At 39.4% G+C, this 22,777-nt stretch overlaps 1 protein-coding gene across 1 annotated transcript; it reads right to left on the bottom strand.

The window, feature by feature from the left end:
• On the bottom strand, positions 1-22,777 carry OBI1 (ORC ubiquitin ligase 1). Its single transcript, XM_058045355.1, has 6 exons — positions 22,657-22,777; positions 17,978-18,113; positions 16,896-16,987; positions 15,027-15,275; positions 11,779-11,867; positions 1-2,461 (listed from the first exon to the last, which is right to left on the bottom strand). Exons 1-6 carry the CDS (start codon positions 22,726-22,728, stop codon positions 958-960), a joined length of 2,142 nt encoding a protein of 713 aa, XP_057901338.1. The 5' UTR covers positions 22,729-22,777; the 3' UTR covers positions 1-957.

Here is a 22,777-nt window from a genome sequence, read left to right as displayed (position 1 = left end):
AAACTTAGATATGTATTTTCCAAATTAGGGGAAAAAAAGTTTCCCCTTTTTTTTTTTTTTCTAATTCAATATTTGAGGCAACATGAAGGATTACAGTGCTTATAACATGTTTTATTCAATTCACATAGAAAAGCATGCAGTATTAATGTAAAATGGTACAGTATTAATGTAAGATGTTCAGTGCACATTAGGTAAACAAATCATTAGCATACAAACCCATTTTTATGGTCTATACAGGCATACTAAACACATTTAGAATAACAATGATTTTTGGGCACTAAATTAAAAATTGTGCTTAACTTCAAAAAGAGACAAGCCATAATTACAGTGTTAAAAGTGATTTTTCTAACTGAAGTGCTGTGACCCTGAAAAGAAAGGGGCTACTACATTACACCCACTTAAAACAAGAGTTTCAGTACAGTACAGTGCTATGAAATAGTCCAAGCAGAAACATTTCCTCTGGGAAGCAGATTTTATGGCAAAACTGGCATTAATTTATAGCAATTTCGTGAATCCACAGGATATATGGCCAGTAGCTGCCTTACAATCCATAGGATATATGGCCAGTAGCTGCCTTACATGCACAAAATGTAATCTTTAGGAATGGGAAACGTAACCTTTAAAACTAATTCTTACATAAACGACTAATTTGACAAGACCACTTAGAACTGTCAAGGAGCCATTAGCTGCGCTCACAATTGGAAGAGCATGAAATCTGATAACTTAGAGCATCAAAAACTCCCAAGCCCCCAGGTAAATAAAATGCCCAGTCAAAAGAATCCGGAATGGTTCTTCTTGGGAAAGAGCTTGCAATGGGCAGGCGAATGTTCAGTTTTCACATAGTCGAAAACAACAGGATCAGAACTACATGGAAGTCATTAAAAATTAAGTTCACCTGTAAATATTCAACATTTGCAGGTTTACAACTTTGAGTCACGTTTGATTTCCTAAGCAGAATCAGTTTTTGGTGGTTTTTGATGGACTAGCACTGGAAAGGCTGTTTTGAATTTTCCTCTTGGTTGACTGACTGACATTTTTATTTTTCCTTTCAGCTGTAAAGGAAGACACCCAAGGAGGATTAATCTGACTTTGAAGATCAGATGACATCTTTAAAAAACATGAACCAAACTTCTGTTCCTCAAATAACCTTTGTGAATTACTGAACAGTACATTTGAGGAAAAGTCCCTTTGAAATAAGGAGTTTGGTGGTTTGGCATCAGTAGCCACTACATTTTGGCCTGTAAACAGTGCAAAGTGATCATTCATATCTACATCAGACGGGGAGAGGTTGGAAAACATAGTAGGTTTCCAGCCAGTTCTGTCAGCTACCAGATCGCTTGTCTCTGGACACTTCATACTCTGCTCCTCATTCATCTCTTCCAGATTCTTCTCTGTTCCATTCAGAAGTTTAGCACACTCTGTTGACTTTGAAGAACCATCAATATCAGAGGACTTGAAATTATAGCAAGGACTCTTGCTGTTGTCTGACTCGGACATCATTGAGTCCAACTCAGAAATCTTATCAAGGTACGCAGCATCCATAGAGGCCTCGCTGGAGGTTCTTGTGCGGTTCATTTCGGAAGAGCAGAGACTATGCAACCTCTTAGGTAAGCAAGAATTTGTTTTATCACTGGACTTGGCTGTTGTCTCATCTGACTGACCAGCTACTGAATTTTGCTCTGATCCATCAAAATCTAAGTTCTCAGCAAAATTTGTTGGGCAGGTGCCCCAAACCCCTGATTTTCCTGCAGTAAAACAGTTCAGCTTCTTTTCACTATTACAGCTGCTTGTGCTGTGCTCGGAAGAATCTTTGCTGCAATCATCTGAAGTGTCGCGAAACCCTTCAAATTTCAGTTTTCTCAGGAATGTTGATGATTTTCTTGCATTTTCTTTTCCATCAGGAGTGTTCAATTGAAGGCGACTGAGAGACAGAAAAGGAGTGCACGGTGGTGGAAGATCATAAAGTTCTTCATCTTTGTATGGGGTGCATTCCTCAATTTTATTCCACTGGTCTTCTAAGCAGGCATCCATATTTGTGCTATTTTCATCCAGGAGAACCCTGTGACATCCTGGAAATAGTTCTTTCTTTGGGGCACACTGGGTATTTGAGCTGTTCAAGCCATCTTGACTAGAAGAGCCTAAACAAGTTCCACCACTTGTCAGCTGCTCAAGACTGTCAGGACTCTGACTGGTGTTCAAAGGCTTTGTCTCCTCAGCTTGGGTTTTCAAACATGTTGTATCTTCACTGCTCTCACCTCCTTCAGCATCTGTGGAAAGCACTCTCTCACTAACAGCACTCACTGCCTGGCTTCCTTTGCCTGCCTTTTTCAGCTGTAAGAGCTGACACTCTATTTCTTCGATGTATTTATCACTTCTTTCCAGTGCCTTTTTCAGACGGTTCATTTCACGTTCACTTTGTTCCACTTTGGAATGAAGTGCAGCTACTGTAAACCTACCGAACCTGCAATAAGTAAAAAAGAAAGAAAATATTAAGCTGGAAAAAGACATTCTTGTGAAGGTTTGCAAGCTCATTTCAAGAGAGAATGAAGCTATTAAACACTCTGTTAATTTGAAAACAAAAGAACTTCTCTCTGCTAGTTATGGAAAAAAAACCTACCTGAAAGCATCACAAATAACATACAGGTGGAGGTGATACATGAAAAGACAAAATTAAAGTATTAGTGGTAGCAAGGCAATAACAAGCAGATTACCCTTCCAGGGGCTGGTTCTATCAATTCAACTCAAATATGCATGAAGAATTATCCCCTAAAACAATGGCAAAGATTTATGATAACATTTGAACAGTGGTCCACATCTTGAAATATTTACATTCAATCATTTTCCTACAGTACAGCAGTGTTTTACAATACATTTCTTTCACAATGTCACCTTGTCAAAAACAAAATGCTGATATGAAATGCTGAAATTGCATTAGTCCTTTGAGGTGGTTTAAATACTTACATAGACAATTTTAATTATGTTCCCGTTAGATATACAGCTTTTCCTCACCCATCCTGTGGATGGCATATCCACTTACTTTGAGTTACTTGCTTTACTGAGCTTTACAACCAGAACAATCTGATTTCTGTCTTAACTCCAATACAAAAATCTGCTGCTTGTGGTTTGTGAAAGTTGTCTGCTCATGGGGTTTCCAGCTTGAGCCCATTTTCAACTGCCAAGATACAGACTCGCCTTCCCCTCATCCTCCACCAGCTTTCAAGACTAACCTTCCCCAGAGGGCAGGTGAAAGTTTCAGCTATATTCCCTGACTAATTCTAACCTGTCACTGACAGTGAGCATCAGGGAATTCCCTGCTCCATCCAAGCCTTTCAATTTACAGAAAGAAAAAACAATTAAAGTTCTGATATTATTAGAAAGGAGGGAAGGACCGGCAGCCACCCTGCAACTCTGACAAATAAGGTTTTATTTATATCACAAAGAAAGGACAATTCTCTATGTGGGCTTACACTGAATTTCCATTTTCCATCTTGCAGCTCCGTGTTACCGCACAGGCTTCTATTTATTCTTTCAGCTTAAACACTGCCTGAAATTCCTATGTTTTTCTTTGTTTGTCTGCCTGTCCCTCCCTCAGAGTCACACTGAATTTCCATTCCATTTTCCCCATTCCATCAGCTCACCTCTTCAAAAAATGCTCCCACTGCAACCCTTGGATCAGTGGAATCTGAAGGTGGCTATCTGTGGCCTCCAACTATGCTGGCAAAACAGCCATGGATACATGCATGCATTTCCAGCAAACAATCAAACCACATTCTGCTTCTTCAAGTTGTGAGCTCAAAGCAGCAGGAAGCTGCTGTATGCCGACAACTGCAATAAAATTAACTGGACAGCTGGGGAAAGCACTAAGGACTATCATAAGCCCCAAAAAATTGGGCAGGAGTGACCAGATCTACTGATATATTTCACTGCTCAACTGCTTCTGCATATTTAAAGAATTCTGAAGACTTTTTTGTAGATGCTTCAGTGATGGATAAGATTTACAGAACAGTCTAAGTCACTTCTGTCACAGCTAGCAGACCACTTTTCAAATTAGATCAGCCTAAGCTTCACACAGCTTTGGTGCGTACCATTCGCTTCCTTGCAGACAAGAAATGGCAATGTAGAAATTTTATATTTAGTAAGATTTCTTTTTTTCCCAAAGGAAGCTAGCTGGACTGCGACTTGATGGAGGCAAGGACCCCTTCACCTCCACAGGACCTCTACCCAATTATCTTCATGTTCATAAAAAAAGAACACAATTTTTCATTTGCCTGCTCTCTGGAAAACAAGTTTTCCCAACTGCTTATAGCAGTTGGTCTATTTCTAGCTGCAAGACGGAAACAGGAAAAAAGGCACAGAAGACTTTCTCTCTCCCTTATGAAACTAGGTAAAAGAAGAATCACAACTCAAGAATGTTTCCATTATATTTTCAGGGTACGGGGGTTACATGAAATAAGTATCCTTATATACAACACATTTTGGTTTATTTCCTCCCCCTGTTAAAGGAGCACAGATTTTAGTTTGATATGGACGGAGTCACTGTGGCACAGCAGGGCCCAAGCAAGAGCTTTCCCACTTCCTAAGGTGATCCAGAGATGTTTATTTTGCCTTCCTCTAACAGACTTATTCACACGGTCTTACAGAAGCAAACCCTACACTCCCTAATAAAAGATAGAAAGATGATGCAAAAATACAATTTAACTGAATTGCCAAGTGAGAGAGAGGGAAAATGCTTTTGTAAAACAAGGAAGATTTTCTGGAGTCTCCTTTACCAGACACGCTGACACAAAAATGAAAACATGTTTACATTTATATGCATACCTGGTAATTCCTTTTTAATGGAAGAATGGTGTAATATGTTTATTTAATGCAAATAGCATTAGTGACAGCCTGAGATTTGCTTATGAGGAAGCACTGTATTCTCAAGTGTAACTTTTATAACAAGTGTCCTCAGGTTAAAAAAATACAGTATGTTGTTCAAAGGCAAATAGCATCACTAATATGTTAATTGTTGCAGAGGGATGTGCTTGGGAATTTTGGTTTTCAGAAATGTAACATATGACAAGCTGCCTACAAAGTTACTTCTGCAGTTAGGGATTAGAACGGTACTTGCTTTCTGTTCCTGCTTAAAGACTTCCATACATTTATTTCCTAAATTTTCAAGGACACATTTTTAAGACAGCCAATTACTCCAGCTATAAGTACTTTAGGGACTGATCTAGCAACCCAGAAGAGAGTTTGAAAACATTCATATTTTGGTTAAAGAAACCAGAACTCTCCCACTCTCCCCAAACCAAACCACTTGTAAGAGATTTTTTCTTTTTTTTTTCCCTTCATATGTACAGTGAGCCTTGCTATAGCCAAAAAATTATCGTCTTATGACAATAGTAACAGAATGCAATACAGTCACATGAAAATAAATTTAAGATTCACCTGAAAATCCAGATAAATTATATTTCCTGAAGTATTTGAATTATTTCCCACTTAGTAACAAGGTGATGAATTCTTCAGTAGAATTTAAGGTATTTAGTACACATGCGGTAAAGAGCACACGTTTACCAAAAGGAAAGCCATATTCTGACACATGGACAGACTTTTGAGTGTTAGGGTCTTTTTCTTTAGTTGTATCACTAAAACTACAACTTTAGATCTCACTGCATTTCAAGTACATCCTTTATATAGAAAACTGCAAGCCCAGAGAAACAAAATCATCACTCATAAAGTGAACAGGAACACATTTCAGGTGGGATTTGGATCCTTAACACAGACATGTAACAATATTTCACATCACCTAAAGTCTTTGATGGCTCCCACATATCACTCTGGAAGGGTGAATCTAAAGACCCTGTGTCACAGCTACCAGGAACAGTAGTGTACATGTTATAGTGTCTGAAGTGACACTGGATGTCTAGATGAACATTTCAAGCTCAAATTTCAGGACTTCTCCTCAGTCCCTTTTCTTGTCCAGCATGATTCTAACCTGACACCAATCAGAAAGCTGCAGTCATCTCTCACCTATAGTGAGCAAGAAGAACTAACATTGCTGGAGTCACCCTCCTTTGCATTATTCCACAACTGCTCCCTCAGTTATGTTTGAGTACTCCTATCCTGATTTTATCTGGGATAGTTACATTTCTTCACAGTAGCTACTATGGGACTATGTTTTGCATACGTGATGGAAACAATGCTGATAACACAGGGATGTTTTAGTTGCTGCTGCACAGTTCTTACAACAGTGCAGTTGTAAAAACAACTTCTTACAGCTTTGCAGTTCAAAAAACAACTCCTGTGCAGTTCTTACAAGGCATCTTCTGCCTCTTAACCCACCAGTGAGAAGGCTGGGGATGCACAAGAAGCTGGGGAGGGACACAGCTGGGATATTCCAGACCATTAACTCATTAGGCTCAGAGTAAAAAGCTGGGAAAAGAAGTAAAGGTGGGATATTCTGAGTGACAGTGTTTGTTTCCTGAAGTCACTGATAGGCACAGATGGAGGCCTGCTTTCCTGGAGACATTTGAACACCTGTCTGTCTGTGGGAAGTGGTGAATGAATCCCTTGGTTTGCTTTGCTTGTGTACAGGTTTTCTTTCCCTACTGAACTGTCTTCACCTCAACCCATGTGTTTTTTCACTTTTACTTCTCCACCCCAAGAGGGGAGGCAGTGAGAGGCTGTGTGGGGCTTAAGTTGCTGCCTGGGGTTAAACCACGATAACTTCTGAACAAGTCCATTTAGGAACTGTTTGTGAAGTTGAAGAACAAATTTTTCAGTTGTTTCTTCCTTCTCTTCTTACCTATCAGTTCTACAAATTCAGCTTTAAGGTTTTATTTTACACATCAGTGACCACTAACTGCAGCACATCTGTCGGGTTGAGCCCTTGAGTCAGTTTAAAACCAGACAACCTCAAACAAACTCTCCTCTTTCTGGATAGCAAGCAGCTGCAATGGACAGTTTCCCTGTATAACCACTTCCCCAAGACTGGGGCTGCAAGGGTGCTATGGAAATTGACTCTCCAATTCTGATCACCTGATGGCCCAGGCTGGGGACCACCCTGCAGTTCAGGATGCATCTTCCAAAGGAATCAAAGGGTGAAAAGTGGAAAATGACAAGGTACACTCAGGGCTTATTAGAGTTTGACATAAGGGCAATGCCAGAGAGTACCACCAAACCCAGCCCCATCATTTAGATACACATTTTCCCTTGGGTTCTGCAGTTAGATGGGAAGAAAGGGAGGAAATTCAAGAACAAACCAGCTGAAAGACCTACTAGTTTCTGCAGTTCTTTGCTGGCATCATGTACCAGCTGTACCAGCTCTGCAATTCCCCTCTATATCACCTATGAAAGGTGATCTGCAGAAACATCTTGGCAACATCCCTGGTTTCATACAACTATCTCAAAAGTGTGTCATATTTGCATAGACATCAGAACTAAATAAAGCATTACTGCCAGATGAGGGCCTATTCCTAGCAAGCAAAAAAACCTCAAAACCCACAAAAAGTCAAGACATACTGTCCACTGGGAACAGACAGGTCAGGTTAATTCTTTGAAGTGAGCTTCCACTTTCATGAAGGGAACTGGCTGAATTTAGACAAAAATCCAAAGCCTCTCCAAGCATTTTAACATCTATCAGTGATTCATTGATTTTCCACGTAAGAAAGGCAGGTTATCACCAGGGTCAGCAAACAGCAAAAGCTAGAAATAATTATTTCAGAACTACTAAAAAAAGAAACCCCAATCCTCCTGGAAACCTCACAAAACCAGAATGTGATCTGAATGTCCTTACCCATCTGCCTAAGGTTTAGATCTTCATGGCTGAAGTGGGCACTTTCTTGGGATTCAATGCTATGACTCAAGAACTCAGAGCTCATTTGAAAGCTATTTATATGCTGCTTTACTCTGCTTTACTTTTAAGGCCACACTGCAGCTAGTCTTCAAAAATGGTCACTCCTCTGGACCAGCAAACTTGCAGAGAGGTGAGACCATAGCCCAGTTTTCTATCAGGGAAGACAGCAAATGTTCTTACCCTCTGGATATGGGTTTTTAGAAGCCTTTTTATAGGTTTGGTGAAATGCAGATTGAATTTTGTAGTCTGGTATGTGCAGAAATATTTGAGTTAGGTACCAATTTAATGTTGTAAAGAATGACGAAGAAAATCAACAGATTAACAGGTTTAGATTTCAGCGTACCTGAGGTCACAAATCTAGACAAGATAAACAGTAAAACTGAAGAACTGCTCCTCCCTCCTTAAACTGCAACAATAAAACAACTTGCAAAACCAGAGAAAAAAGATAATGCAACAATTTTATGCATGTTACAGATAGTTTCTCAGACTGGGATTTTAACTGGCAGAAGGAATTAAATATTTAGGGAAAAGACTCCTAGGAAGCCTAGAAGTCTGGTTCAAACCGATTTGAATCTAACCATTCATAAAATACACTATACCCTGGAGTAGATGGACTTGCTAGTTATTTTCCTTCAGGTAAAAAGCAAACATCCCTTTGCCAAAAACGCTTTTACATCCACTGTGCCCTGCCAACAGACCTAACAGCTTTCTATTTCAAGTAGAGCTGGAAGTAATAGGGCTTTATTATCCTGCACAACTTAAGTTTCAGAAGTTTTTTGTTCTATATTGTGAAAGTGGAAGTTGCTGAAAATTCATCAGAAGAAAAGATAAAGAAAGAACAAACAACAACCACAAATCAGTCTGATTTGCCTGAGAAATGGAGGACTAATGCAGGTCTTTGGCAAGAATCAGAGCTAGAAACTTACTCTCATTTGCCTTTCAGACCTGTGTCCCAACTATATGATGGTATGGTGAAGGTCTAGTCTCAAAAATGTTTTCAGGAAAAAAAAAATCTAATCAATAAATCAACATCATCAGTTTAAAAAATGTATAAAAATTCCTGACATGGCTGAAATATTGATTATATTGACATACATGACATTTTTCAGCAGGTTTTAATGGATAAGAACAAAGAAAAAAAACAATCCAAGTCTATGATAAAAGGAAAGTTTTTTATTGACCACTGAAAAGACTAATTATACTTTTCCCTGTGATGTAAGAGGTAGAGTCTGTGTTACAAAGGCATCATTCACCTGCCATTAGTGTTCCCTCTTCTGTAAAGCAAAGTCCACTAAAACAATTTATGCTGAGCTAATTAGCTCCAATGTCATAATGCACAAAATGAACTACAGTTGGGATATACAGGGACTGAATACTGACAAAACCTTTACAAAATATTTTGATAACAGTTTTATTTAGTTACTTTAGTTATTTGTTTAAACATGAATCCATACCTGAGAATCTGAAGCTAAGGAATATATGAAAAATGAAACGACAGTGGTGACACTAAATTACAAAAATCCAATTCAGTAGCTATTTTAAATTACATTAGAGACCTACTCACACACTTTTGCAAAAATTACCTTCTGAAAACCTCTGAATAAAGCACACAAGAACAACTATACTTGCAAATCCATGTACTTGCACAGAAGTTTAATTCTAGTCACATTGTTGGGCTCTGATACCTATGCTATCAATTCTGATTTTATAGGCATGTTAAAAACCCCATCTACTCCAAGCCCTGTTCAAAGGGTTAAGCCTAGCTGAAAGACACTTTAAATATTATCTAAGTTTGCCATCAGAACTGAAAGAATATTTAGAAAATGTCTTGATGTTAGGTCTGATCTGGATATTGACCAGACTACTGACCACAAGGATGAAAGCTAATTTAAAAATTATGCTAACAACATTAAGATAGAAGAGATTTCTCACCATCTGAAGGATGTACCTGGGATTGGAAAGAATAGAGTTTGATATGCATCAAAACATCAACCTATAGAAAGCCAATAAATGAGTTAATTCCTACACTTTGAAAGGGGACACTAAGAGCACAAATGCAAAATGAGGAAGGAAGGTAACTTTTTAAATAGCAATTTGGCAGAACTGGTACTGGCCATTGTGCTAGAAGTGTCATGTAAAAGGAAACAACAAAAAAGGTATTGCAAGACATTGATATGTTTTAGAGGACAGAAGACAGTTTTTCTGCTCTAGTTAGTGCTACCAAGACTTCTTGGAGCCTAGTACTAGTTCTAAGCATTATGACTTCAGAAAGCCACAAACACCGGAGATTCTTGAGTGCAGAGCAAAACTAAATAAACACAAGTTTACTTTTTCTCTCAAGTCGAAAGTATCTAGAAGACCTGGACAAATTCAATCTTTCAGATGTGATGAGGAATGAATGGGTATAGGCTGGATGAAACAAATTTGCTAAATTTAATGTGCTGAAGGATTTTTTTTCAGGACAAGGTTTTACTTGCATGTACCTAAATTCTTGTAGCACACACTGGGCTCAAAGCAAAGGCAAGACTCAATACAGCAGAATCAGGTACAGAAATACAAACTCCTGAGGTGTTTGAACTGTTCCTAGCCCAGTTTAAGTTTGATACAATTAATGTCCTAAATTCCATGCACAGCTCTAGAATTATAACAGCCAAAGAAAATTCCCAATAGGGAGGCAGAATGTGATATTTGTTCAGGAGACTAAAAATAATAATAAAAAATAATAGCAGAGACATAGACAGGCCAATCTAGGGGGTATCTGGATTGCAAGACAGACCCTGACACTGTCCAATTTGTAATGACATTTGGCTGTATCTGGGCTTCTAAAGCAGAAAGTGACAGGCTATTGTTTTAGGCAACCATGGGAAAGCATGTACAAGCTATAAGAAAGGGAAATTGTCTCCACTAGGGAGTTTACCTGATATCAGAAAAGTAAAAATCAATTTAGATTATCTGGTCTCTTGTAGATTTTCTTTTCTAGGATTTATTTAGTTATATCTATTTACTTTTTAAGTGTGCCATCCTTGCCAACTCACTCTTGAGTCTTATGGGAAAAGATACACCCTGCCATAAAAGCCATTGCCACAGCTTTAAACAGGGCTCTGTGTTATTAGGGGTCTTCAGGACACAATGTGCTTTCATGTATCCACAGCATAAGGACCATGCATCTTCTTTCCTGTTGTCTCTAATAATAAGCAGTGTGGCAAGTAAGCTCTTCTACAAAGATTAATTTTCTCTTCCAGCAGGCGTGTTGCCAGAACTAGAACAAATCCAGAGAGCTTTCTTTTCACACTACACAGGTGCCTCCCAATCCCCTTCCTCAAAAGTTCTGTATAAACCTTTGGCCAATAGAGCTATTAGCTTTTTAATATCTAAACAAACGAGAGAAGAAAGGTAGAAAACCAATGAAAGAAAGGAAAATAACTTTAAAAATATCAATATATTGCTTCACAAAGTACTCCCAAGAAGAGGCACCTTAGAACACAGCTCTAATGAGTATGGTGCAGTTTTTGCTTTTTGAGGGTATTGTTGTTGGTGTTATAACTGTTTAAAACAAAGCATTAAGCGCAAATGTCAGTTCTGAGAACGTTCTCATGCTGCAGAAGCTCAATTCTGCATATGTTGCTCAGACACAAATCCAGTGTTTCAATACAAATGCAGTACTTCAATACTGGCCACGTAACAAAGGAACAGCACTTGTAGTCAAGTCATATTCCTCCACTGTGGACTTGCTGTGATTCTCTAAGTTGCATTTCTCACCCACTTGCTGCTATTTTGTAAGTTTCATTTTTCACCTAAGTCCATGAGGATAAAAATCCCAAAGTCTACCTGAAGACACATATGCAACACCATGTACACCACCACAGTTTTAGGTTAAACAGGCCTACAACAGTTAAACAGTCTATAAATAAAAGATAGTAGCTTTTAAAATATTCACATACTTTTGGGGTGATCTACTATCAACTTCAGCTTTTAGTCGCAAATTCTCTCTTAAAAGGCTATTGTTTTCCATGCTCAGTTTCTTATTTGCCTAAGGAAAAGAAAGGGAAAAAAATAAGTATACAGTGAAACAGAAATGACTTCTAATATTTATAGGACAAGCTGTTTCTCCTTTTTAAAGAGACAGAACTAGAAATGTGCAGGCAGGAAACAGCCTTCAGACAGGGACACCACTTAAAAATCACCATGGGAAATGGTTTGCAAAACTGAATAGCGAACAGACATTTTTTATTTATATTCCCAAAATACATTGCAAGTGTCCTATCTAGGGAAATAAACACAGCTATGTTAGTTAGCACAGAAAGTCATTAAGGAGATGTCCTAATGGCAATTCCATGTTTTTTTTTCCACATGACTAAGTACGTTAAGTACATTAACATTACAATGTGCAGGTATCAGCAAAACTAATGTTGAACAGCTTCCTCCATTCCAAATTAGAGCAAGATTACTTTGTGGGTTTTTGGCTTGTTTTTAAAGCATAGTTATCCTGTGGATGTAAATCCATTACGACAAGCTATTTGCAGTCTTTCTTCACTTTCTTCCAAGACATTCTGATTAAGATTCCTGATTCACAACTTTGAATTGAGGTCAATTCCTTCTTCTCAGCTCAACAGGCACCCTTGTTAACAATACACTTCATAGAGAGAGAAGTTTTCCTGCCACCATGTTTCAGAACAATGAATGCCACTATCCTAACAAGCAGAATACACTTTTTGCACTTCCTAGAGTCTGCTCAATCTCCCTATGCTAAAAACAGCACCACCAGTCCAGGACTCGTAATTCATAGCCTCAATTAGATAACGCTTCCACTGCATAATAAAAGTAAGATCTCGAGCTAGATCTGAAGAAAGAGCTATGCAGTTGGGCTCAGAGTGAAATGTATTTATTCAGAAGCATCACACCGTGAAAGAAGAGAGGCAGAGAACTTTAAATGCTCATACAAATATCCCTAGCAACCTTTCCAGGTGAGGGGGAGGACAAATGGAGCAGAAAAATATAAACAAACACCCCCTATCCCCAACATAACAATTTTCCTAAGTACAGAAAGAATAGCTAGAGACTTGTGGCAAAGAAGGGAAGGGTGAGCCCAGGGCTGAGTGTTAACTACTTGGTATTTAAAAAAGAAAAGCACTAAAAACTATCCTGAAACAATGAATGAGAATTCAGTAGTGCTCAGTTCCAAAGCATCATCAAACCATTTGACAACATGGCCAAGCCCTTCCTGTCTTTCCAAAAACACTGTTCCCCCAGCTACATAATAAAGTAAAAAACGTCATTAATTGTGTAGCACTGATAGGCAAGGCATCCATGTGGCACGTGGCAAGGTGGGACTGAACCCCTCTGGTGTCCTTCTTCTAGTGCTCTACCCTCCAAATCAGTAATCTGCAAGGGACCCCCACTTACAGCACAATGTCTACATTAATGAGCTCATGTAACTGCATTTTTAATGAGTGTACTTAGTCTAGGCTTTCTCCTATGGAGTTTGTTTCACCACTCCCATAGCTTTTATGACTCCACTCCAAGTAATAATGGGCATTATTTGGGCATTCCTATATTTGTCTGCTCTAGAACCTTACATGATAAAGGTGGTTGCTATTTCCTGATTCGCCTAGATTTGAAAAAGAAAGTGGTGGCAACCACATTTACTGAGGGATCTTGTCTAACTGGGAAGTGCTGTCTGGTTGAAACTCCTGGGTCAGGTACTTTCAGGGAGAAGGTCTGATTCCAGACAGTGTGTGCATGGGAAAGATGTCCTGCTGTTCAGAACAGGGATGGGCAGTGCACGCTGACAGGCGAGACAAGGTCTGCCAGGGCCAACTGACCTTAGGTACTTATGGAACTGAGCAGCTGTTGGACAGGGAACAGATGGGAAAAAAGTGTTGGACTCAATGATCTTAAAGGTCTTTTCCAACCTAAATGATTCTATGACAACAGTTTAAGAATTCTTCCCTAAAACTATCTAAGCCTCTATTTTTTTTCTAACTCTTCACCAAATTCAGAGATTTCATACACTTAAATTTCTTTTCTTGCTAAGGCTAAAGTTATACTGAAAAAGTATCCAAGCAAACCCCTTCTTCAGTTCCTGTTACAGCGTTCTTTTTACTTATCTAGGGAAAAATTTAAAAACTTAGTCATCCCAAAAGAAAAAGAGAAAAAAGAAAGAGGCAGTACAATTTAACTTGATGAAAAGAAACCTAACAAAAATATAGGCAGACAAGAACTTCTTGCTGTGAATCCTATTTTGCCATCTACAAGTGAATCTGAGCTCCTGGGGTCCCAGAAGTGTCACATGAACAAAATGGCAGAAAAGCACAATGTGTGCCTCCAAGTCTATAGCACAGAAAAAGTGTGAACACTATTAATGCTAAAAACTTTTTAAAAAAGTCCTAAACACACCACACTTCACTTTTGCAGGAAGTAACCCACTATTGTTAATAGAAGAAATCAAGGCAGCATTTTGAATAAATACAAGTCCAGTTTTTTCTACCTTGATTTCAAATTAATCTGAAATTTCACTCTTCTTCAATGTTTAAGGTGATCATACTTGTGCCTGCAGCTATATTTTGCAAGATACTTTTATTTAGAGGTTTTTTTCACATGCCTATCTCCTTCATCCTTGCTTCTGCAGTATCAGATTTACTTCTGTATTACATCAAGATGTATAAAAAGTCTGCAGATTTCCAGTAAAGGATATTCTGGTCATAAAATGCTGAAGCTTGTCTATTTTCAGTCAAAGGGTCAAGTTACTCTGCCTCAGCAAATTGCACCAAAAATATCGGCTAGCAGGGAGGGCAATAGTGCAAAATCTGCCTTAGCCAACTGTACTGTGTTTGCCCACTGAATGTTGCAAAATAGATATATTATATAGATTATTGCAAGCCTGAAAAATCTGGTCATCAATACCGTCGACAAGTGCTACTATAATCCAATTACCCAGGCATAGAGTGACAGAGGAGTTGAATAAGAGTCACATACAGGACTCACTAGAACAAGCAATAACATCTGACACTTGCAAGGGCTATATGGAAATACTATGACACACCAACAGTCACTGGAATTCAATTTTTTTCCTCCTTCTTCTAGATCTATGAAGTACTTGAAGGTCATGGTAGCTCTTACTCCCATTTAACTAACACAAAACAGTTACACTACAAAATAGCCGCAGAAATGTGTTTGTTACATTTATTACCTCCCTTAGCTTGTCCACATTATCCATCAGTTTTTCGCACATATCATTGGCAGTTTTCAGCTTTTTGCTCCATTCCTCTGGGGCTTCTGGGCCACTGGTACTTGCTTCATTTGCTGACTGGCTAGTTTCCTCATTTTGGCAAGATAAAGCTGATGCTGCAGGATCCAGAAGAGATTTCAGCTGTATCTGTAAACTGAGGTTTTTACCTCTCAGATCTTCTACTTCTTTTTGCAGGGATTCTATTTCATCCTAAAGTTGTCAGAAATTCAGAGGAATTAAAATAATTTGTGAGATTAATTAAATAATACTGGCAAGTTCCCATAGCACTTTAGAAACACGGGTTTTGGCAAGCCCAGATGCATGCCTTCACTTACACATATATCTAAGTATGCTCATGTACTGTGCTTTAGGCAGGATTTTAATCAACCTGCACACTCAAGCATACTGAAGATTTTAGTGCAGGGAATCCCTTGACTACATAAAGGACCCTGAACAAACTGTCGAGCAGACCAAAAGCTTCAAAGCATTCAGCAACATGAATCTATTATTAGGGCACTCTGTGGGAGGATTTCCTGTATCAAGAGTGTTCTTAAGGTCGTCCTCTGCTGACTCATTTGCTGTTATTTAAGAGTGTTTCTCTCATATTGTTCTGAAACGTCACATGTTGGGATGCTGAAAGTCTCCAAATTCAAAACAGACAGAACACTGCCTGGAAAAGGCCACCTAGCTACACCAAAGCAACAACATCTTAGGGAAGACTCTCAAAATGCAAAGAACAAAGCTCCTAGGGAAGCAAAAACCTTCCAAAGCCTCTTGTTAAAGGGATAAAAGAAATAATTTATCCTAAAAACATGTCCTCTACACTGTTTACCAATTCAAGTATATGAGTTGTTCATGGTAACACTACTTAAGGAGGCCATATACAGCATTTACATAAATCCAAGGCATATTTTCACAAATAATCATGCCTGCCCCTGCCCCCACCATGGAAACAACCATTTTAAAATAAGCGTGTTTTTTAGAAGAAATGTATGTTATTCTAGGACTAGCTGTATGAATTTTGAGTTGATTCAACAGAAAGGCAGGAAGCATCTTTTCCTTACTCCTCTCAGAGAGACTAAAAGAACCTGAGCTATGGCCAAGCTTGTCACAAGACAGCTCTTACTTCCCCAGTGTTAAGGATATAGAGAGAGTCCATTTCCTCTCCCTCATTCTCCTCTCTAGGTTTCCTTCAAAACTATGTGATGTCTTTACACTGCTGCTACTGAGGAAACAACAGCTGAGAAAAAAAAACTAAGCACATTCCCTGTAACAGCTTTCCATCTTCTTCCCAAGAGAGTATTTTTCCAGCAGGAGACTGGAGCATTCGGCTCTACTTTCAAGCATTTACTCACTTTCAGAAAACTATAAACCAATAATGCTAAAAATTAACCTGTGCCAGAAGGTTACAGTGAGCTGTGTTCTTTAAGACAGAATTTAGTCTCTCTGAGCTACAGAGAATTATTTCAGAAAATGTCTGTGTTTGTATTGAAGACGTACCAAAGAGCTCCCTACATCTAATATGCATAAAGAAAATGCTGCCATACCACCTGGGGGTCAAATTCCCACAAAACTAAAGAATTGGCTGTACTTGGCTACCTGTTGTCTAGAAAGACTATTACCATGGCTTCAGTGGGAACACTTCAAGCACCAGCAAATGCTCTCTTGTAACCTTAGTCAAAAGGTGGCATTTTAGTGCAACTGAGTTACATGCAGATACAGTATACACCTTCACTCAAATTAGAAACAGCAGGACTCAAACCATTTGCATGTTGTAGTTTAACAGCTGCAGTTCATCTGCAAAGTCACAACACTCCCCCTTGTCCTTACCTCATACTCTTTGTGGAGCAATTCAAGTCTTGTTTTACGTAGGTGTTTTCTGACTGTTGGACTAAATATAGTATCACTTTCACTTGTTCCTCCTAAAGCAACAATAGGATGAAAGAAGCACTGATACTGTTTCCTTTTCAGTCAATTCAATACTAGTAATCCACCTTATACAACTTTTCATACTATCAACAACAAATGCAGCTAAATTGGACCAATTGGCTACCATGGAAGATTTAAAGTCCTTTTAACTTTCAAAACAGGTTCAACTTGAGTACCTACTAGTAATGTTTAGAAGTCAAAATCTTGATTAACAACAGGAAGAAAATTTTACATTTTTCAACTATTTTTTTCCTTAACAGAATCCTGTTATTTAAGACCATACTAATAAAACAGAGCTGAAGGAAAGGGGTAGGGTATCAAACATACATTTAATTAGTACAAGTTACTGTACTAAGTAAGTTTTTAAAGTGAAATTATTCAGATAAATTTTTCTCTTAGAACGAAATAGCAGGGCGGATATTTTACGTCAAATAAAGACTGCAGTATTTCCTAGCTCTGGTAAAGTTAAGAGCCTCATGCTGTTGCTGTAGCTTCATCTTACTTCTATGCTAAGGGTAATTTTCTTAAAAATAAAAAAAGAAAAGGAGGAAGTCATGAACAAAACAAAACAAATAAACAACAAGTTAAAAACCCGCATACTCATTCAAGATTCTGGATTGAAGTACACTACTTCTGAGCTAACTGCCGGTCTCTTAGGTGCACAGGTTGCAATGTATAGGTAAGAATGCATTTTTAATGCATTTTTTCAGTTAAAGGCACCATCCAACCAAGATTTAAAAAACATGATTAGAGCCATTGGGTACTTATTGTGTTTGGATAATCTAGCCATTAATATACATAATGTCTTTGGAACTTTCCAGTAACATCCCTAACAGCTACAAAGTTAAAGATTCAGTTAATTCTTCCTTAGATGTTGGTAAAAAACACACAGAAGAAAAGGTGTCCATGCATCGCTGGCTCAAAGCAATCTCCTCCAGCAGTAAATACCAGAAAGTTATTTCAAAGCCTAAACTTGTCCTTACCTATAATCTCCTTGCAGGGATTTTCAGGTGTGATGGGAATCCTGCAAGCTGGGCACTGATTATTGTTCTTCAGCCACACTTCAATACAAATGGAACAGAAAACATGGTTGTTCACACAGATAACTGGATGACGGACCTTTTAGCATTAAGGAGGAAATAAAAAGAAAAAAAAACAAAAAAACAAACAGACTCTATGAATATCTTAAAACTCCTTCGAGTAACAAAATACAAAAATACACAACCCCATCTCTCAGTGCAAGTCTGGCCTTGCAGGAAAGTGACACTGTTGTTCTGCAGGGCTAGCTAGGAGCAATCACCAGACTCACAACACCAGATTTCCCTCTTATTAAAGGCACCAAAGCTATAACAATTTCTGCAGAACTAAGGCCCTTGTTTGCAAGAGCTTGTTAATAACCAGAGGGGCAGCAGCACCTTTTCTTTACCCCACAACCTCCATGAACTACAGCCAGCCACTCCAGTGAAATGCATTCTCCTCCCAAGGCAGAACACAACCAAAGTAGGTGCCTTTTCAAAAGCGAGGCACGGAGGGATCTCTACTGGCACCATCTTTGCAGTGGAAGAGGTGTCATTGGAACATAAAGTGTTACAGATTAACTTTAGCCTGCGGATAATCAGCTTCACGCAAAGCAGCTTTTAAAAGGATCAGGGCCAAAACCACAGAGCTGAAATGTGAACCAGCAATCACTAATTCAAGTCTCCTGCTAGATATGCATTGCTACTAAATAAGTCATTAGCCAAGAATGGGGCAGCTAACTGAAGGATTAAATATTCCAATCAGACACAGATTCTTTCAAGCTTTCCCTCCCCTTCCAAAACAGCAGGGTAAACAAACTTTTAGAAAATATTAATGACAATGCACTATTCTCTCTTGTCATTTAACTATAAACCCTGTTTGAAAGTAAATGTGCATAGAGGGACCAAATATGACAAAGAAGAAAAAGACTTAATGCCTTACTGCAGTTTGCCACAGCTTACTGTAACACACACTCCCGAATCTCTTACTTGTTAACATTAGCATTTGTGTTAGGGGTCTTCAAACAACTGCTTTTCCTTCACTCCTGTCTTTTTCCAAGAAACGTATTTTTAGACACAGAAGTGTCAGAAAATATATTGTTGTAAATTCTACTGTACTGCACTTAAAACCCAAATTCAAGAGAATCTTCATCTTTAAATGAAGTTTCTCATCATTTTCAAGACATTCCTCTTTCATTCTGTAAGTAAAGTAGTCAAACTAAAAAGGAAAAATGAAAGGTTGGCAGAGAGAAGCAAGTACCTGGAAAGGACAGTCAGTAACCACTTGGGCCAGAAGACCACATGTCCTGTAGCACTTGTACCCATATGATCAGCTTTGCATGAGCTAAACCCCAACTGTTTAACCACTGAAATATTCATGGATATGAATTAAGGCCCAGATCTGTTACCTTCTTCTCCAATTCACTCTCTATGCCTCTGTTACCTTACAGGATTCACAGTATTTTTAACATCTCCAATATGACAACCCTAAGAGTCAAAGGAAGTTATCAATACATAAACAAAAACTCAAGTTACTAAAAGTATGAACAAAGAGAGACTGAAATTTCACCTCTAATTAAGAAGACTTTTTTTTAATAATTATTGCAAGCAGTAGCACACCAATGCTTTGGAAACATTTAAATTTCCATTATTTCTAATTTAAAAAATCCTGTTATTTATTGCTTTCTTTTATAAGAAAAAGAGCCTTCTCACCTGCAGTTAGCAGGGAAAAAAAAAAGACTTTTTCTCTAGCCATACTTCTTTCTTACTCTGAAGCAGCCTGAGAATAGTTCTATAGATGGTGATGAAAAGATACAGAGCAGAGTAACATAAAATAATCCAAACAGGAAAAGACATTTCATGAGTGCAGGTTTTCCCCCCAGGGAGCAAGAGACCCTCAGTTACCCCAAACCTGACACAGAAGCACACTTCTTGTACATGAATGATTACTCCATATCTCTAGCAAAATAGTAAGTCACATTTATTACTCTCCAGGGTACAGTGCTTCTGATTTACACACCTTTACAAGTTTCATTTCTGGGCTGGGGTTTTACACTTTAGCTGGCTCAGGATCCACACAAAGCAAGGCACACCAGGACAGCAGAAGCCACTACAGAAATGTCACACCATGGCTGGTGGTGCCACTGCCCTTCCCGCTAACTGTGACAAGCCCAGGGGGTGGGGGATCAGGACATACCTATTGCTAAAAGAGCATTTCACTTGAATTACAGCACTGTTCCAGTTCATTCATTGACCATAATGTCTAGAAAGACTATGGTTTATTTCAGAAGGCTTGATCAGCTCAGTGATTTTGAGCAATTTCCTAATTGTTCCCTCCAACATAATGCCATTTCTGTGCAGATCCACATCCAATCCTGTACTCATCCACTTCACTTTGAAGGGACTTCTGGGCCTTCAGGCAGCACTAATGGAGGAGCAGGCACATGGAAAATCAGATACACATCAGAGAACCAATCCCCAGACATCCTAGACTGTTTCAACCAACACAGAACTGTGTCTCAAGCCCAAACAACCTGTTGACACCAAAACCAACAAGAGAGATCTTCAGACATCCTGGGACAAGTAAAACAATCTGAAGCAGATGGCTCCTGATCTGCTATCTAATTTAAAAATACAGGTACGTTAGAAGACAGACCAGAATATTCTTGTACCAAAAGAATATTCAGGTAACAAACATGAAATTGATCCAAGCAATTCACTCTTACTTTAAATGGTCATTGCACATCTTACCAATATACTTTCTGACATTGCTCACATTAACAAAATGGGTTGATATGTCCCTGCTGCCCAAGATTTCAGCTCCATTAAAAACAATGAGTGGCCAATTCATTGAAAGAATTTCTCTGCAATATTTCCTTTTTTATCCTCTTACCATAGTACTCAATGAATAGTTCCTATCTTGCAGTCAGACCTTTGCAAATTTTGCAGGGATAGCAAGAGATACATTCTGAGTTTAGGGTGGGCCTTTCACTTGACTTGAAGTCTATGCTACAAACCACAGAAGTATCAGATTATGTCAACCCTCCAGGATACACCCTGCTTCCCCCAAAAGACAGTAAAAACTGACAAGATTTTTTTTTCCTAATTCAAGCTAAACAAATTCCTTCCTCTAACCTTAATCGTAGGAAAATGGGTTTTTCCGGTGAAGCTTTTCATTGAAGTTCCAAGCTAAAGACAAAGATGTCTATCAAAAAGAAAGAGCAGTCAGAGCTGTCAGCTTTGCCAAAATTTAAATAGATTTACACGTCTAAAAATGAAAGCATTCAAATATCTTTATTACATGCATCACCAATGGATTCACAATTCATTCATACATGTGAATGTATAATCTCAGTGCAAGACAGCAAGGAAGAGGGTGGAAGGCTCTTCCAGCACAAACTCAGGAACATCTAAAAAGGAATGAAAGTATGAAATAGTGGCTTGGAATAACACAGTGGCTTTACAGCAAGATATGAATGAATTCCTAACCAAAATGTTAAGTGCTTAGATCAGAAAGTAACTAGGAATGGATACAAATAGCAAATATTTTTGTCAGTTTAATTTCAGTCTCCTCCTGTCATTCTTTCCACTTTTTGCAGTGAAAGGTATCCACGCTGCATTACATACAGAGTACACTTGGGTTCTCCTCCATTTCCATTAGACAGATAAACAGAAAAAGAAAAGTAACAGCACAACAGCCAGAAAGTCTTGCTCAGCTTCCACAGAAAAAGCCAAGAAATGAGTAAACACGGTTTCTAAAAGTAACACACTCTTAGAACTATGAGGCTAAAGAAAAGGGAGACGTCTGACTACTTTCACTACCAGTGCTATACACACCTACTTCACACATCAAATGTGCCTGCTCTTTTGTTATCACTCCAACAGAGAAGGTCTGGGAGTAAAGGCCAGGTGAGGCAGAAAAAAACCCAAACGATAAATGCCAGAGAACAAACATAAAAGGCTACGTCTCCTCTTGTAATTATTGTTGAGCTTTAAGAAAAGAAAACGACGGGAAAAAAAGAGTAGTAAGGAATGCGCAAAGAATTTGAGAAGCAATTAGTGACAGCCATGAAATTAGCTCTGGGGCCTTTAGAGAAGAACAGGCTAGCAAGAGCCCTCTGCTTCCCGAGGGAGAAGAGAAAGGAACTGAGAAAGGGTCAGAGAGAGGAAACGGAAACTTTTTCTCCAGACTGCTGCGCTTTTGCTCAACACTTTTTAAATCTCCCTGCTCACACACCCCCTCTTTGTTTCACTTGTCCTCCACGACACAGCACCACACTCGAACACAAGCTTCCCGAGCATTTTATAACAGAGTATCCCACTGGTACGGGGAGGAACCCCAAACCTCAGCACCAGCACCTGGGGAGCTGCACACCCGCGTCCCTGCTCCCCCGGCCCACTGCACACCTCCCGGGCCGCTCCCGCCGGGACAACGCGCGCTTCCCAACATCCCGAGCGTGCCAGCGAGCCTCGGCCGCTGCCGGGAACGGCCCGCACACAAATTTCCTTCCCCGCCCGGAGCCTTAAAGGACACAACCCCGGCGAGGATCAGAGCGTCGAGCCGCGGCGGGGCCCCTGAGCTGCCGTCACCTCCCTGCCCCCCGCACCCACCCGGGCCCGTGGGGGCCGGGTAGCGGCGGCGTTACCTTGCCCAGGCAGATGTGGCAGGTGATGGGCAGCGTGAGGGACAGCGTGACGCTGGGGCCGTGCTGCGCCATGGCGGGCCCCGAGCGGCGCGGCCCGGCCACAGCAGCACGGAAGTCCCGC

This window comes from Melospiza georgiana, chromosome 2 (genome assembly GCF_028018845.1).
Source record: "Melospiza georgiana isolate bMelGeo1 chromosome 2, bMelGeo1.pri, whole genome shotgun sequence".
Lineage (NCBI taxonomy): Eukaryota > Metazoa > Chordata > Aves > Passeriformes > Passerellidae > Melospiza > Melospiza georgiana.
The sequence above is the reverse complement of the archived record's forward strand: the minus strand, read 5'-3'. Positions and strand labels throughout refer to the sequence as shown.